The 17,730-nt window shown below is 31.7% G+C and overlaps 2 protein-coding genes and 1 non-coding gene across 3 annotated transcripts; 2 read left to right on the top strand and 1 right to left on the bottom strand.

Annotated features, from left to right (window-relative positions):
• Positions 1-223: 223 nt before the first annotated feature.
• TRNAT-AGU (transfer RNA threonine (anticodon AGU)) lies at positions 224-298 on the bottom strand. Its single transcript has one exon. It is a non-coding gene; the product is annotated as a tRNA-Thr (tRNA).
• A 7,623-nt stretch (positions 299-7,921) lies between these two features.
• On the top strand, positions 7,922-10,743 carry LOC107946222 (uncharacterized protein At4g28440). Its single transcript, XM_016880455.2, has 3 exons — positions 7,922-8,100; positions 8,674-8,904; positions 10,130-10,743. Exons 2-3 carry the CDS (start codon positions 8,685-8,687, stop codon positions 10,318-10,320), a joined length of 411 nt encoding a protein of 136 aa, XP_016735944.1. The 5' UTR covers positions 7,922-8,100; positions 8,674-8,684; the 3' UTR covers positions 10,321-10,743.
• Positions 10,744-12,280: 1,537 nt separating this feature from the next.
• LOC121210963 (dual-specificity RNA methyltransferase RlmN) lies at positions 12,281-15,859 on the top strand. Its single transcript, XM_041083017.1, has 8 exons — positions 12,281-12,670; positions 12,760-12,862; positions 13,041-13,138; positions 13,313-13,443; positions 13,546-13,654; positions 14,365-14,556; positions 14,751-14,887; positions 15,373-15,859. Exons 1-8 carry the CDS (start codon positions 12,329-12,331, stop codon positions 15,659-15,661), a joined length of 1,401 nt encoding a protein of 466 aa, XP_040938951.1. The 5' UTR covers positions 12,281-12,328; the 3' UTR covers positions 15,662-15,859.
• Positions 15,860-17,730: the final 1,871 nt, after the last annotated feature.

The following is a 17,730-nucleotide window of genomic DNA, read 5'->3' as shown; positions in this document are numbered from 1 at the left end:
AGGTTGGCAGCAACTTGAGAAACGGAAATGATTGCAAATTAAATGATGGGTTTTAAATGTTTAAGAGATGATATGATCCAACTGAATTAACTCAAAGTTTATATTTTCATGATTCTTCAAAAATTATTACCAAACAACATATGTGAATGGAAGTAGTATGTAATCGAATAAGATTCAGAAATAAGGTTCTTTGAATGCAAAAAACTAAAAATTTAAACATCCATGCTTTCATTAAGAGTCGAACTCAAGACCTCCCGCTTACTAAACGGGGTGCTCTAACCAACTGAGCTATGAAAGCCTCGCTGGGGTTTAAAGCTATTTTTTTAATATTATAGGTTTTCTAAAACAAAGTTTGCATAGAGTGAAAACGGAAGAGAATTAGCAGAAATAGAGGATGAGTGAAAATCTGAAGTTTCTTGAGTCTGCTACTGTGTACCTCATATCATCAAAGTTGGAAACTTCAAAACCTCCACATACCCAACCCTTCATTTCATTACTAACTTTGGTGGTGCTCCTCCCCCTGAATACTGCTGCTACCTTTCTCTCTGTTTTCCACACAAAAAACACGCATGAAGAAAAGGTAGTTGAAATGCGGCTTCCCCTAACTTATGAATTATCCCACCTCAAAACCTCACTGCATTAACTTATTATTTTGTTACGGGAATCATTCAATCTAAATTCAAAGATAATATGTACTAGAAATTTTGAACAAATAAAATAAATTTAAATTTGATTATGTATAAATTTTATTAAAAAATTAATAACATAAATCATTAATTTACTTTATTTTATAACCGTGAACCGCGATTGTTTTATTTGAAGCTTCCAATAATTCATTAATCAAATGATACATACTTAAAAGGCACATAAGCCCAAACAAGTAAGACACTAAGCATACGACCAAACAAGCTAAGCCCAAGCCTAAGGGGAACAAACCTTAGACACCACCACACAACCAGTCGTTGAGGTACCCAGTTCTAGCAAGCCTATGGATAAGGAGGAACCTAGGTCATCATCGACAAAACGAAGCTCGTCAGGGGAAAACCCACCAACTGAGCTTTCATTCCAAGCCTTCGAGTGGATGTCAACAACCGAACATGTCTAGTGCAACTTGTTTGACATTGCCATGTGCGATCCTTCAAGGACAAACATCAATTGTGATCCACCTTTCGCGGGGGTCATATTAAAATCTTCAAAACATAAGCCAATAATACTAGAACCAATCCATTGGCGGGAAAAAAACAAGTCACCATCTTCCCCCCTCAACGAAGAGTCAAAACGAGGAGGTGGCGACTTGAGTTATTTTACCGAAGAGAAAGGCGAAAAGAAAAGACCAACAACCATGGTCAGAGATGCGAGTAGCAATGGCCCGATGGTAAGGTAGGCGCTCATGGAAAAACTAAAACAGTAAAAGACAGGCGGAAGAAAGGATTTTGTTGAGAGCATTTAAGAGAGATTTTTTAATTTCAATTAAGTTAGTAATATAATCTTGTCCCACGGACAGTGATTGTTGTTATTGTAATAGAGCACGTAGGATCTGTCGTAATTTGATATATTAAATTAAGTTCTCTCAAACACTTCATGAGTTTGTTCTCAAGTAAATTACAAGTCTCTTTAATGTTTTTTTGTTGATATTTAGTTTCTGGTGTTTATGGCGGGTTTTCTTACGTTTTGATCCTTTTGATACTCAAATTGGAAAAACTATGACATTGGGAACCTAATGGTTTATTTGAGTTTGTGTAGGAAAATGACTATGGCCAAATCCTGAAGAAAATATCAACTGCTTTGGGTGTCACGGCATTGATACATGTGTGTCGCGACACCAACCCTCCATCACCTCAGAGGAGCAAACTTTAATGAAAGACCAACTTGGAGTAGGCTGTCAAGATGTCCTGAAACCAGGTATGCTATGTCACAACACAAAGTCTTGATGTTTCAACTCCAAACCTTCGAGGTCGCAACTCCACTACTGATGGTTGAAGTGAAGGAGTCAGGGTTGTAGTTGAGGGTGTCGCGACACAAATAAGCTATGTCGTGACATCAAGAACCCCTAAGCCAAGATTGTGCTTACTATAGAGGATGTTCTGACACCGAAGCTTGGGTGTTATGTCACTGAAGCTTAACAAGGTGAAAAAAATTGGAGGGGCAATTTTGTGCCCAACACCAACTCAAGTCAACTCATGCACTCCAAGGGGATTTTTGTCAAATATTAGGGTTGTAAACTTGAATGTATTAAAGGCACACTTGATGCCAAACATAAAAGGGCCTTTTTTATCATCTTTTTAGTTCTGTCTTTTATTCCTTTCACCATTTTTAGGTTTCCAGTATTTCTTAACTTAGTTAGTTAGTAGCTAGTTGTTCTTTGTTTTTACTATAGCTTTCACTTCCTTTCAATTAGATACGAAACTTTCTTTTGTTATTTTGATTTCTCTCTGAAGTATCCTATGGATTTTGTCTTTAAGAACTTTCAAAAGCGTAAAAGTCTCAACTTTGATTGTGTTTTCATTACCATTAGTGTTGCTATCATCTCTAACAAAGACTCTCTCAAGAGTCACTAATATTTTCTCAACCTTGCATTTTTATATTTTCTTTGATGAATCATTTAAGCATGAACTTAACTAATCATTACCAAAATAATATTTATTACTAAATTTTATTATAATCAAATATATTTAAATATTTTACTTGTTTAGCCTGATTAATTAAACATCCTTACTTGGAATAAAATATCCATTAAAAATAATATTTTGATTTAATCTTTTATAATTAATTATCATCCTAGCTTTTTCTCTTTTTATTTCAGCATGGTTTCTTACTATAAAAGCATGACTACAATGTGGACTATTAGTTGTGGACTATTAATCATTTTTCTAATAATTCTTTGATTTGTATATCAAATTCATCTATATCTTGTTTAGTATAGATCATAGGTTTTACTCTAATAGTTTTATTGGGATTTTCCAATTTAATTTCACAATATCTAGAACTATTTTACCATAATTTTAATGGTTCTTCGCTAAAATTATTTTCTAATATTTTAAACAACCAATGATCTGTTTCTAGTTGTTTAATCTGTTCTTGATAATATGTCACCATGCATTTCAGGAAAACATAATATTTTAGGAATAACAAATTTGACATTATTTATGTAAATTGGTATATTTCCAGCCTTAAATTGAATTATGGTTTCATTATCATCTATTCTTATGGCTCTAATTGGGTTTTTCATTGGTTCCCATTTTTCTACAGGATTGAATTTGTTCTATTTTTTATTATAATATTATATCAATGATTTTTATATTCTTCTTGGAATTTTAATAAAAATTAGTCCTTTTAAAAGATCTTTAGAAGTTCCTACCTGATTAATTAACTGACCTTTTTGTTGTTTTCCATTTTCAGATTCCTCCCATCGTCTTAAAAATTGTAAAACATCCCCTTAGAATGTTCCGACAAAATAATTTAAAAAATTTTCTTTTGACCAAGTATTGTTGTTGTTTACAACAATAGTACATTGACTGTGCCCAATCATCTATAGTTTTTTCATATTCTAATATTGAAATATTAGTCAAGTCTAAATATATGCCACCTTGGGCCACATTTCTTTTATTTAAATCATCAATCCTATGTGATTTAGGTTGACTAAATGACTCTCCTTGATATTCAGTTTTAATTTCATTAGTAGCTATATTTTCGGTTTAATTACCAAAAATTCTAGTTGTGCTTTCAACATTTTCAAAATCTTTATTAAAAGATCACAGATAATCATCGTTTTGAATATCTGACTTTATTTTTCTCTTTCCATAAGAATCTGTATTTTCAGTATCCATTGGTTCTGGAATTTCTATATTTTCTTCCTCATCCGTTGAAGTGTTTTTTTCATCAGATTTTGTAACCTTTAAGTCTTCTAGGTTTTCAAAATTACTAGAACTACTACTGTTTGTAGTGTCATAGTTTAACATATAATGATAATTAAATAAAGTAAATAAGTCTTTATGTTTTTCATAAAGTTGTTCTATTAATTTTAAATATTCCACTCTTTCATTTTTATCTGTACTTTTAGTAAATTTAAATTTCAAATGTCCTATAAGTTATTTATAAGATTGGAAATCATATTTTTGTTGGCGAGTATATTTTCTTTTTTGTTTTTTAGGATTCTTACTTCTTTTATTAGTAGAAGATGATTCTTCTGAAGAAGTGTCTTCTTTCTCAGATAAAGTTAATATTATATTACTATTTCCATAATATAAAGGACTTAAATCTATTTCTTGTTCTATATTTTTGTTAATAAGAACCTGATTTAATTATATTAGATAATATTTCTATCACAAAAAGTAATTCAAGATGATTTTTTCTATTATTTTTATATTGAAATAAGTAGTCTAAATGGTATTGCTGAAAAAGAAAAATTTTATCAGCCATATCAAATTTAGATTGTTCAAAGAATGATTGGAAGCCCCAAGTTATCAGCTGTCAAAGAAGATAAAGAACACTTGTCAAATAATGATTGGAAGTCCCAAGTTATCGATTGGAAGTCCCAAGTTATCAGCTGTTAAGTAAGATAAAGAACACTTGTCAAATAATGATTGGAAGTCTCAAGTTATCAGTTGTTAAAGAAGATAAAGAACACTTGACAAAAAACATTGACAAGTGTTATAATAATTTTAGTTACTATCAGACCCAAGTAGGGATTGATTTAATGACAACAGCTCAACATGTCCTTCGATATAAGAGTTATAGACTTTTGACTGATGGAAGAAGAATAGTGGCAGACGAAACTGGAATCATCCAGAACGATAGAGATGAAGAACCCATACAACTATTAAAAAAGATAAGCTGATATGGAGATCGATGATTTTCCATCACAAATAATAGAGGAAATCAGAAACATGTGGGAGCTTTGGAACTCACCAAGACTGTCACCAAATTCATTACATCTAGACAAAATAAAGATAATGAATCTAGATAATATTCAAGAAGGATAAGCCAAAACATGTAAGCCACGTGGAGAAATAATGTCCAAGAAACACTAGTGGACAAGAGAAGATAACTTGAAGAAAAAGGCATCCAGATGAAAACAGAAAAGATTGCAATGTGAAAGTAACCATTAAAATAATAATGTGACAAGACAAAAAAACGTGGAAGCGACTATGTTGAGGACAAGACAAGATCCTTATCAGAAAAACTGTGCGGGATTAAAGAAAAATTAAATAGAGTTTAGAAATTTTAATATAAAAGAAAATGTATGAAGCCTAAACAAGGCATCAAATCCTAAAATAGTTTTAGAAATCTTTTACTTTCTTTTCACCATCCTCTCCTGGCAAACTTTTCTTTGTAATAAAAATATACCGCATCCCTTAAATACTGTAATAAAAATATTTTTTATTATAAAATTACATCTTTTAAAATAGTTTTTATATAATAAATTAAATACTGCAGTAGTAGAGCATGCGGCCGGTGGTGGCAGATTGATGCCAAAATCTAGAAATTTTTTGGTTTAGTTTTGATTTGAAGCTTAAAAAAAAAAACCTTAATATTAATTTAATTAAAAGTAAATGTACTTTAAGGAAATTGTAAACAATTTTGGATTTTTTTTTACATTATAGTAGACAAATATATAAAAGTTCCTAATTCTTCTCTTTTCTCACTTTGAAGAACATGATGAAGAATACCTAGAAATTTTGTTAGATTTTTTAGGTTGCAAATATTTAATTATTTATGAAATTAATGAGTTATTATTATAAATTTTATTTTTTATAATTTTTTATTTACATATATTTTGAATTTTTTTATATATTTTTATAATTTTTAAAGTTGATATATATATATGATAAATATATATTTATTTTTAATTAAAAACGCCTCATGTTTGTATTGGTCACTTATGTTTTTTAAATGATGTTAAAAAATTGGACCAAAATATATAATGGAATAATATTTTAAGTGCCAAATAGGGAAGTGAGTGTATTTTAAGTATTAAATTGGCTTAAAATGAATTTAGGCATCCAAAATGAGAAAATGAGTACTTTGGAGCCAAATTGTGAATTAAATCTAAATAAAATAATGCGTGTGATATACCTAAAACACTTATTTTAGTTTTTTCCCTAATCTATACAATGTTTAAGTTTTTTTTTGAGTTAGTGTCACAAGTTAATTTTACATCAACTTAGTTGAGAATTGACTAAAAATATACAAAGTAAGTTATATTATTATTATTAGAATATTTTTTGTCTTTTTATATTTTTGAGTTAATACATAATTTGGTACTTGAGTATGACATTTTTTTCTAATGTGGTATCTGTGTTATTTTTTGGCCTAATGTGGTACTTGTATTTGGCAAAAGGTATGTATTTTGGTAATTGAAGGTAACATGATTAACTTCTTGGTGTTTAATTTAGGTTTTAGAGGTAATTTGATGAAAATTTATAATTAACTAATAATATTAGCAATTAACTTTCAATCAAATCAACCCTAAAACCTGAATTAAATCGCAATCATCTTATTATATTTGACAAATTTAATATAAAATTAAATAAATTTACAACTAACACTAAATTTATTCTATTAATAAAATTATAAAAAATTCAAACTTAATTATATTGGCAATTAACTTTCATCAAATCAACCCTGAAAACTCGAATTAAACACTAAAAAATTAGCGTAATTACCTTTGGGGTACCAAAATGTATAACTTTTATTAAATATGAGTACCATATTAGACCAAAAAATAATATAAAAACCACATTAAAAATAAGTGTGAAACTTGAATATCAAATAATATATTAAGCTTACATATATATATATATTTATAAAGTCAATAAAAAAACTTATGTAAAATTTGAGTATAACATACGATTTCAATTAAAACTTTATTCACTTCTTATATAAAATTTAATAAATATATTTATCACATAATTGTTCCACTCACGTAACCTGACATAATTTAGTTTACCTTAATTTCTTCATCAATTTACATATTTGAATTTGATATTGTAATGCTAAGAAGCCTCAAATTCAACAAATTATTGAGTTATATTCGAATAAGAAAATATTCATTTTTTGATATACTATTTAATGGCTTCTAAATCTTTAAATTAAAAGATAATAATTATTTAATGTACTTAAATTTATGTTCTCTTAAAATAATAATAATTTTAGCTTAATTAAAGTTCCATTAAAAACATATTTATTTTTAAATTAAAAGAATAACTCAATTTTTTACATTTATTTTTATAATATTGAGTATTTAATTTATATACTTTTTATGTAAATTGATTAAATTGTTAAAAAAATTATTTTATTTTATTTAGTACCCTAAACTCAAAAAAAAAACATACATCTAAAATGTTTTAAATCCAAAATTACTCAAATCAAAATAATTCAAATTAAAAAAAAGGCTAATAGAAATTATAAAAAAAAACTTTTGATAAATTCACCCTTAAGTCTGAGCAAGAAAATCGATCTTAACCAAGATATTTGAACGATTTATGGGATATAAGTTCAAAAATTGCGATTACTCAAAATCAAACTAAATTGTATTTTTTATTTAATATATAATTAATTTTAATTTTTATGATATAAAAATAAATATTTTATAGTTAAAATAGTGAAGATAATTTAAAAGTTGTTGAAAAATTATTGTTTGTTAGAAATATTTATGATTTTTTTTGAAATTTTATGAAATAATTTTCAAAATCGATAAAATAAAATTAATTTTATCAAAATAACTTTAAGAAATAAGAAAAAAACGAATAAAATTAGGATGAACGATTAAAAAATTTAAAAATTCAATCCAACGGAATCAAATCTCCCTCCTCCCTCGCCTCAAGTACTCGAGCCACACGAGTCTAAGGCTCTAATCAAAACTTCAATCCAAAGTAGAGACCCATAAAAGAAGGAAAGCCAAAAAGTGAAACGACACCGTTAGAGAATAGGAATAGGTAATTTAGGTATACACAAATACAATCGGAAATCTACGGCTAAAACCTCTTAGATTCAGCCGACTTGAAGTGGAGTGTTTCTTCTCAAACAAATCTTCTTTTATTTTTTTAACTCTCTCTCTCTCAAATCCTCGATTCCACTTCGCTCTCCAGATCTCCCCAGGTAACATTCAAACCTTTCTTCTGTTTTTTTTCCTGTTAATCTTTAAATTTATCATCTTTTCAGTTTGCACTTCTTTCTCGTTTGTATTTCATCTTAAAATTTTAGTATCGTTCGTCACCATTCTGTTAGATGATCAGGAACCAGGATAATCGGACTCTGATTCCTTAGATTTGATTCAACTTATTCTCTCGTATGCCTGTTTTCCTACCAAAATGTAATTATTCCGGGGAAAGTCTGGGATTTTACTGTTCTATCTGAAGTTATTGATTATGATTAGAGTTATGCTTTCTTGTTGGATAGAATTTCAAGTTACAATGATCGAAGTATTGCCTTTGGATGTTAAATCTGGCTGTTTTCATCATTAATTTTGTTTTGACATCAATTGGAATATCGCAGGTTTTTTTTTTCAAAAAAACGATTTAGCTTTATTTAGATTCGAAAACATTTTAAATGTGGAATAATCTGCTGTAATTTGTCCCATGGTTAAGACGCTAGTTCTATGTGGTTTATTTTTTTGGTCAACGCTGGTTTTCTTTTAGTTTTCACCATCTATTTCTCTCGGCGTTCTTGCAGAAGTTATTGAAATGGCAGAATCGAAGTCATTGAGGAAACCTGTTTTCACCAAGGTGGACCAACTTCGCCCTGGCACTAGTGGTCACACTCTTACTGTCAAGGTTGTCAGCACAAAGATGGTATTGCAGAAGGGTCGTGCTGATGGTCCTCAAGTTCGTCAAATGCGAATTGCGGAATGCCTGGTAGGAGACGAGACAGGAATGATTATCTTTACCGCTAGAAATGAACAAGGTATGTTCTTCATATTTTTCTCCGGATGGAGGTTTTAATTGGGCAATAGTTTTACTTTTGTTATAGCTAGAGGTTTTACTTGTCATGCTTCTTACTGCATTTGGTTAGTTTTATGTTTTATTGTTTTATCTTTCCGGCATTTTATATTTAGGTCTCTTATTCTTTTAGACAATTACTGCAATATTGGTTTCCTATGACGTGATAGTATTTTTCGTTTTAGTAGTGATAGCATTTGTGGTTGGCAAGATTCCTTTAACACGGTTTATCTTGAAAGGTCTGGTCTATCTTTAGGTTGCTGATAGTGTTGCCGAGTGAAATAAATGCTAGTTGTGGCTCTTATGATTACAAACTATTAGCGTATTGGTAAATTGAGTGTTCAGATGTCATGACTGATGTAAATTCACACACTTTTAAACATTGTGCATCTTCCGATTTTATGAATTTTAACAACAGAAGGTTTTCTATGCATAATGATTATTTGATTACTGTATGTTTGATCTCGGCTTTCTGTTGCTAAACATGAATTGGAATAAAATGAATGCTAGTTGTTCATTTGAATCGCAAGAATGAAATAAATGCTAGTCATGGCCTTTAAAAGACTAATTTAGTAATTTGGCTGAATTGAACCCTTATATCATTAGGGAATATAACAGAAGAACTACAGATAGTTCGAATAGAACATTATGAACTGATTAATAATACATTTAAGAGGTATGGTAAAAAAAAAAAAGCTCGAGTAGCTGCTAGTCTCTAGTTCCTTGAGAGTTTGGTTGTCCTGAGTGTCGTCTAGGATTGCATTCTGTGCTGTCCATGCAAGTGTAATAAGATTGACTAAGGTCTTTTCCCTTTGAAATTGTTGATCACTCAATTAAGCTCAGTTGACCAGCTATCATGTCCTTGCTGTATTAGTATGTAAAATGCTCTGCCATAACTACACGAAAGAACAACAATTCCATACACTCATTACAAAGAATGCAAGTAGTGGAGTTCACGGACCAGACTATTAAAGAAAACTTTACACATGTAACCAAATTCACCAATATGAGCATTGATATCTCTTTTATATGAGATCTTATGAGATTATTGATTATGAATATGTTTACTTGATCATTTCAAGATTATGTTTTCATTACTTGGAGTTGTTTGATGGTGAAGACAATAATACATGCTTTTTTGTTGGAAGATTACAGTGTTTCTTAGAGCTAAGACAATCTTTATTTTGTAGTGGACTTAATGAAAGAGGGTGCCACTGTAACACTCCGCAACGCGAAAATAGACATGTTTAAAGGATCAATGAGGCTTGCAGTGGACAAGTGGGGTCGTGTTGAAGTTGATGAACCTGCCAGTTTCAATGTGAAGGAAGATAACAATCTGTCACTGATAGAGTATGAGCTGGTGAATGTTGTTGAAGAGTGATATTTTGTGGGCAGTGTTTGCTTTACTTCTGAACCAAGAATAAAGTCCAGTGCACTTGTTGCCCTAATCTTATGCTACATCTCAATCTTCAAAAGGGTAATGGAAGTGCAATTTTAGGAAGAAGAAATCTGGAAACTAGTGTAGTGCTCAGAGTTGTTTCTCATGGTTGCTGTAAATCCAGCAGAACCATTTGGTTGGACCTCCAAACAGACATTTTAGAGCTAAAAACAGCTAGCTTTTGGTACTTGCTTTTACCTGTTTACTTATTTCTTCTATTCTGGGTAGCAACTGTTTATTGCGTTTAGATTAGACATGAGAAGTTTAATATTATGTAGGCCTGAAGTACTTCATAATCATATATTTCTTGCTGGTCGTATCTTTTCAAGTTATAATGAAGTGATATGATATGGCCTTTTTTTTTAATCTTCTTTTTGTTAATTTAGGGGAAATAGTTGCATGCGATTGAGTCATATACTCATGGCAATACCATTCATTTTCTTTGTTAGCATCGTTTTATTTAATGGCAGAACTAAATGCTTTAATGTCACTAGACTATTAAATGCTCATGTCAATACCTGCTGTATTCACTGCCCATCAAACTAATAAATATTCATGTGTTAACTAAAACTAGTGGTTTTTCTTGATGAAGGAAAAAAAATTGACTTATTAATCTCAAATAATAATTTAAAATAAAGGAAAAATGTTTACTTAAGATCTTGAATTTCAACCCTAACCGCAGCAGATTTAGGGTTTGTAGTGTTGCTTATTTGTATTTTTTTAATATTTGAATTTATATAATTACTTCAAAATTTAAATCTAATATGCATTTAGTTTCTACCTTCAAAACAATATGTATTAAATTCAAATCTTATTCTTAAGTATTTGGTTATGTTTGCTGAGGGGAGATTGATTCAATCCGGAGAAGTTTGTAAAGTGTCAGTTTCTTAACTTTGACGAAGGTTTGGGTATTTGAAAATGTGATGGGTTCACAGAATAAAAATGTTTCATCGGGTGCCTAAATAGGTGAATCATGAGTATGGATATAGTTACCCATCAATAAAATCTTATATTTGCGCATGGTAGCAAGTTGTAGCGTGATTTGCTCAAAAATATGGGTTCAAATTTCATCAAATGCAAATGGGAGATTTCCTTGATGTTTGTCCATTCACAACCTATATAGTTCACCTTCTCAGATACCCTATGAGCACACTTTCACTTTGTGAACCCGCCGTCTCTTGAGACATTTAGGCTCTCATTAGAGTTGGGAGACACTCTTCATTGACAATGATATCGGATGTGTTAAGGGGTTCATTGGCTTTGAGTAGACGATGGTTTGATATTATTTTTAATGGGGGAATTTCATATAATAATTGAGTTCAAATCCTGTCAAGCGCAAGTATGAGATTTCCTTGACGAGTGATTATGCGCAAAGTGTATGGTTTGCATTATCAAATACTTGATGGAGTACTTATTTTGTGAATCTATTACCTTTGTAGCCACTTCACAAATTTATTTTAACCAAATCGACCTCCTTTTAAAAAAAAAATTCAAGCAACATAGAATAAATGAATCCATTATTTATTAAAGTAAAATAACTTTAGATGATAAAATCGAATGTTTGAACTCCTTATTTCGTAAAGTAAAACAAACTTAAATAACAATAATTTAAGAAGTAATAATATATTTATTTCAAATTTACTAGCAATAGTGATTATAATCTAAAATTTAATATTATTTGATTTTGTAATATCTTACTTTTGCAAGAAATAAAATTATTATAAATTTCTTCCAGGTGATTAGTCCAAAGTCTGAGATACATTCTAATTATTAAGGAAAAGAAAATTAAAAATGGTTCACCATAAAACGTATCTTACTTTTTTCATTTCTATTCTAATTTCCATTGGTTTTTTCCGCTAACAAAAAGAGCTACGACGTCGTGTAAGATGATAGTATCGGAAACGAAACCCTGATAAAAACCTGGGATTTTCAGTAAACAACAAAACACAAAATGGAGACGGGTTATATGTGGATGAGGCGAGTCCGATTCGGAGTTAACCCTCTCCCCCTCGCTATGGCTTATTCCTCCTCTGCTACTACACTTCCTTGTTTTCCCCCTCACCCTCTCTTTTCCTTCACTTGTTTCAAACCGCCTCACCTCATTTCCTTACCTTCTTCCTATGGCCCTCGCTCCATTTCTATTTCCACCCCCTCTTGCTGCTCTTCTGCTTCCTCACTACTTTCCCTCCCAGAAAACCATGATTTCCCTGATGGTGAACGTGGCCAAACCTATACACATCTGTCCAAGGGCTCCAAGGTGCTTCTCAAAGGGCTGAATTATGCCGAGTTTCAAGTGGGTCTTTATTTTATTTGAACAATTTATGTTCTGAAGTTTGTATTTTGAATCCGTGTGTCTAATCTTATTGGGGGTTTCTTTTTCAGGAATGGGTTCAATCACATGGATTCAGGCCTGGTCAGGCTTTAATGTTATGGAAGCGTCTCTATGGAGACAATATCTGGGCACATGATATTGATGAACTAAAAGGTTTTTTTTTTCTTTCTATCAAGCTTACTTCATCCATTAGAGAACCATGTTTTTCCTTTTTTTTTGTTTTATTTTTGCTTTTGTAATCTTGCTAATGAGCGAACTGATTTAGTTCCCGTGTTATTCCTGTAACTTTTCTTTTGTACTGATTGAACTGATGTGCAATCGTGGCTTTTAGGATTAAACAAAGATTTCAAGAAAATGCTGAGTGAGCATGCTGAACTTAGGGCCTTGTCCTTGAAAGATATTCTCACTGCATCTGATGGCACTAGAAAGGTACGCATAATCTAATCATGTGCAATCTCTGGCAATGTGATTAGACTATTTGTTTTGACTCGGATGCTTTTCATCTCTGTAAAACCTTAAATTTGTATGTCCACCTTGGGTCAGTTGCTTGCGTTACTTTGAGAATCTTCTCATTGATTTTGAAACTCACACAGGAGGTTGCAGATATTGTTTGCGCTGGATGACGGGTTGGTAATAGAAACAGTTGTGATACCTTGCGATAGGGGCAGGACAACTGTTTGCGTTTCAAGTCAAGTGGGCTGTGCCATGAATTGCCAATTCTGCTATACTGGCAGGTAAATTATATTTTCCTCAATTGGCAATTTAGATAATTTCAGACTCTTAGAAATCTTTTGTCAATAAGGTGCATTCCTTTGATTCATGGATCCATATTGTAGGATGGGTCTGAGGAGGCATTTAACAGCAGCCGAGATCGTAGAGCAAGCAGTATATGCAAGGCGATTGCTCTCTGGTGATGTTGGTTCTATTACGAATGTTGTATTTATGGTATGTTTATTGTAGGTTTCTAGTGTTCATTGAGTGTAATGCTTGAGAAAATATAATTGCTCTCTTGCCCGTTGGGATCTGCATACTTTTTTCTTATATCTATTAGAATGTGTACTTATATTAATAATTTGGCATGTTGTGTGTCTACTAGATGGAGTTTTGTTGTTCTGGAAATGATTACGCAAACAGCATCAAACTGGTCTGTAGTCATAAAGTGCTAGTTATTTGAAAGTCAGTTTTTGAGCAAAAAATTTCATTTCTTTAAGGAATAATTGCAAGAATTCTGTTTTGACCTTCTGTTATTGCGTGTTTTAATTATATATGGCAAGTAGAGTTGTCAACCCTTTATATTGTGTATAGACACTCAAAAGAATTTCCCTTTAAATGAACTATTGTTGTTTCAATTTTCTTTTCCACATCAGCTTCTTTCAATTATTCTTGTGGGGAACAATGTAAATCTTGTGGGTATTTAATCCTGTTTTTGCTGTAGTAAACTCAATGGGTTTTGTTAGATTATATGGTAGTTGAGTAGTCAATGGTTTCCAGCTTACCTGTTTTGGTCGTAATAAATGAAAATATTGTGGGAATTTAATCCTCTTTCTACAGAATACTAGTGGGTTCAACAGGGTCGTCTTAGATTATCTGGGAGATGGGTATTCAATGATTTTTCAGTGAAACTCTAATCCTATTGTTGCTATGTGAATTTGTAGGGAATGGGTGAACCATTTCATAATATTGAAAATGTCATAAGAGCTGCTGATATCATGGTGGATGAACAAGGCCTTCACTTTAGCCCTCGCAAGGTCACTGTTTCTACAAGCGGACTTGTCCCTCAGCTGAAACGTTTTCTCCATGAATCAAAATGTGCATTAGCTGTTAGTTTAAATGCTACAACTGATGAGGTACTTTATTATCATATATATTCTTATTGCTGCTCCTCTTTCTTTTGCATAAATATATGCAGACATGCACATACACATAAGGGAGAGAGGAGTGCACTTGTGTGGACACTCGCACACTAAAGGAAGGCACAAATAAATGTAGAGGGGGAGATCTAGAAAGTGGGAGACTGACATTTTTTTGACAAATCATGCAGGTCAGAAATTGGATCATGCCAATTAATCGGAAGTATAAATTAAGCTTTCTTCTTGAGACCCTTAGGGAGGAACTAAAGTTCAAAAATAACTACAAAGTTCTATTTGAATATGTGATGCTAGCGGGAATCAATGACAGGTTAGATAACCTTTCCCTTTTGAGCAATATTTCATATTGTTTAAGTGTTTGGGTATGCAGAGTTAGATTGTATGCAATCACCCTTTCCCCTAAAATATTGAAACTTGTGGACTGTCGATTAATGTGTGTGTATCAATTTCAAGGGCCAGTTCAAGTGCAACTGAGATTTGGACAATATGATTATACATAACACATTGTGTCTCAAACATTTTGCTTTATCTTAGACCTGAAGTATAGATATTCGGTCTACAGATTGAATTTCAGTGGGTCTCAATCCGTTTGTCTCTGCAGTGATGTAACCTCAATATCCTACCTGTTGGTCTATTGTAGAACTCTAGTCAAGCTATCATAATATCTCTGTTGTTTTTGAATCGTTGATTGCCATATTCTGAAACCACTAAGGTGTTTATTAGTTTTCACAATTTTAGTTTGAATTGATATAATTCTAACCGCCAATGGGACTTTGATTTAATTTCTATCTGCAGCATTGAAGATGCAAAGAGGTTAATCGATCTTGTGGAGGGTATTCCATGCAAAATCAATCTTATTTCATTTAATCCTCATTGTGGTTCTCAATTTAGACCGAGCAACGATGAGAAGATGATCGAGTTTAGAAATATTTTAGCAGAAGGTGGTTGCATTGTTTTTATGCGCTTCAGTAGAGGTGATGATCAGATGGCTGCCTGTGGTCAGCTGGGGAATCCCGGATCAAGTCAAGCACCATTGCTCCGTGTTCCGGAGCCATTCCGGGTGGCTCTAAACTTGGGCGTGTGATTTCTTGGATTATAAACAATCTGGATTTGCTTAATCTTTCTTCAAAGATGAAACAAAAATGAGGGGATGGTAATCATTTCTCAAGCCTCAGATTAGGGGAGTAGGAACGAAGGCATGTTAGAGCCTGTTGTATTTTTTCTACTCTTCTTCTCGTCGTATACGAAGTGGATTGGTTTAATAAAATGTGCTTTTTCTTTATGGGGTTAAATCTAAATTTACATTTTCTTTGGTAGTATTCTAATGGTGGATTGAACAGGTAAAGCTAGATTAGACATTTTTCAAGTACTTTGACCTAAAATATATGAGCATGATATGGGATTATAAGAATTGTTGGGTTTAGACAATAATGCTAAATGCTAATATCTTAGTTGGTGTAAAAAAAAAAATCTAATTCTATCGACGACCAAGAAAAAAACCAATTAAAAGAAGAGCGTTTTGAAGATCGAAGAGGAACATAAGATTGTTTTCAATCCTTGAGGGTCTTCTTCAATGAAAAGGTCCATGAAGTAGACAAAGAGCTCAGATTATAAGATCATTGTTTGCTGGGGAGCCTGCACGGCAAGCATCGACATAAAACCTAAAGTAAAAGGGAAGCATGTGCGACCATGTCCACATATATACTCCTGCTAGATTGATTGTTTTAAGCATAACTAGGCCCACAAGTACCCGTGGCTCCTTTTTGCTCTTCGCTTTCTTATCCTTGTTTCCTCGAAAGACTTTCTCGTTTTAAGTGAGAATCTATTAAACATGATAAAACCTGCTGGAGATCGAGACTGAAATATACTTTTTGCTGTTGGAGATATGGTAAAGAATGGGATGAGTTGCAGGAAGCATGTGGTTTGGGAGAAGAAGATAGGGGTGACATAGTAGCAACACCTTTGGTTTGGATCAATAAAAAGCATTCCATCAAAAATTCTTCTCTAACATTGGCATGTCTTCCTAAATGTTTAGTGACTCTTCCCTCAAAAGTTAGTCTCTTTAAATCCTCTCTATACATTCAATGCACCACTAACTTTCCTGACAATTGATTCAAGAGACATGTAATATCTTGTACCTCAAAAACCCAAACCTGTATCTTTTATCTCATATTGTTTAATTAATCCAAAATTGACAATCTTTAGAGGAGCTAAACCAATACCATGTTTAGATCAAATGAACGAGCCTTTTTGTGATGAATAAGCCCTTCAAGTATCACCTAGATGTAGAACTTTACATCCATTCTTAGTGTTTTACCACCATACATTCATCAAGCCTAGTAGACTTCCTCCTCGAGCATATACAAGAAACCTATTATAAATCTCCTAGCTCAACACTCGGCTTTGAACAATATTAACAAATTGTAGAAGGATTTCTTCATCCCTTCCTAGAGAAGAAGAGTATTCATTATTACCAGACATCAAGCCATAAATTTGATTATAACAATATTCACCATTTGGAAAAGGGTATCATTACTTGATGATAAAGTGAAGATACAAAAGATGAATTAAGAGACGAAGCCAGTTTAAACTTTTTTTTTTTTGGGTAAGGACAATTTGTTTATTTTTAATTATATCATAATGTATATGAAAATAATGTTGTTATATAATACTTTACAAACCCAAAATTCGGTCTGCCTGTAATAACCCATTTTTCAGTGATTTTGGGATCATAATTTCGATGAGTTAGTTCGTAAATATTATTATTTAATATTTACGAGTTAAATATAGTGTTATTGTGAGTTTTGATTTGATAGATTTTATTAATTGGTCAGTTAGTTAAAGTACAAGTGGTTTATACTGAAGGTTAATGGTTTTGGAAAATAATGTATCGGAATTTCGTTTTCATAAACCGAGCTCGTAAATATTTTTATAAGTGGATTGAAGTTTGGCCCGAAAATTTTGATAATTTGATAGTTAATTAAGGAAAAAAACTAAATCATAAAAACTGTAAAAGTTAATCACTATTGATTTTATTAATTAAATAGCTTATTTAATAAATGTGGGAGGACTTATATAGTATTTAGATAATAATCCTATAACATGGACGGTTAAGGCTTGAATTTTATTTATTTTTATATGTTAAAATTTTAT

The sequence above is a fragment of the Gossypium hirsutum genome, chromosome A12 (genome assembly GCF_007990345.1).
Source record: "Gossypium hirsutum isolate 1008001.06 chromosome A12, Gossypium_hirsutum_v2.1, whole genome shotgun sequence".
Taxonomy (NCBI): Eukaryota; Viridiplantae; Streptophyta; class Magnoliopsida; order Malvales; family Malvaceae; genus Gossypium; species Gossypium hirsutum.
This window is presented reverse-complemented; position numbering and strand designations above follow the sequence as displayed.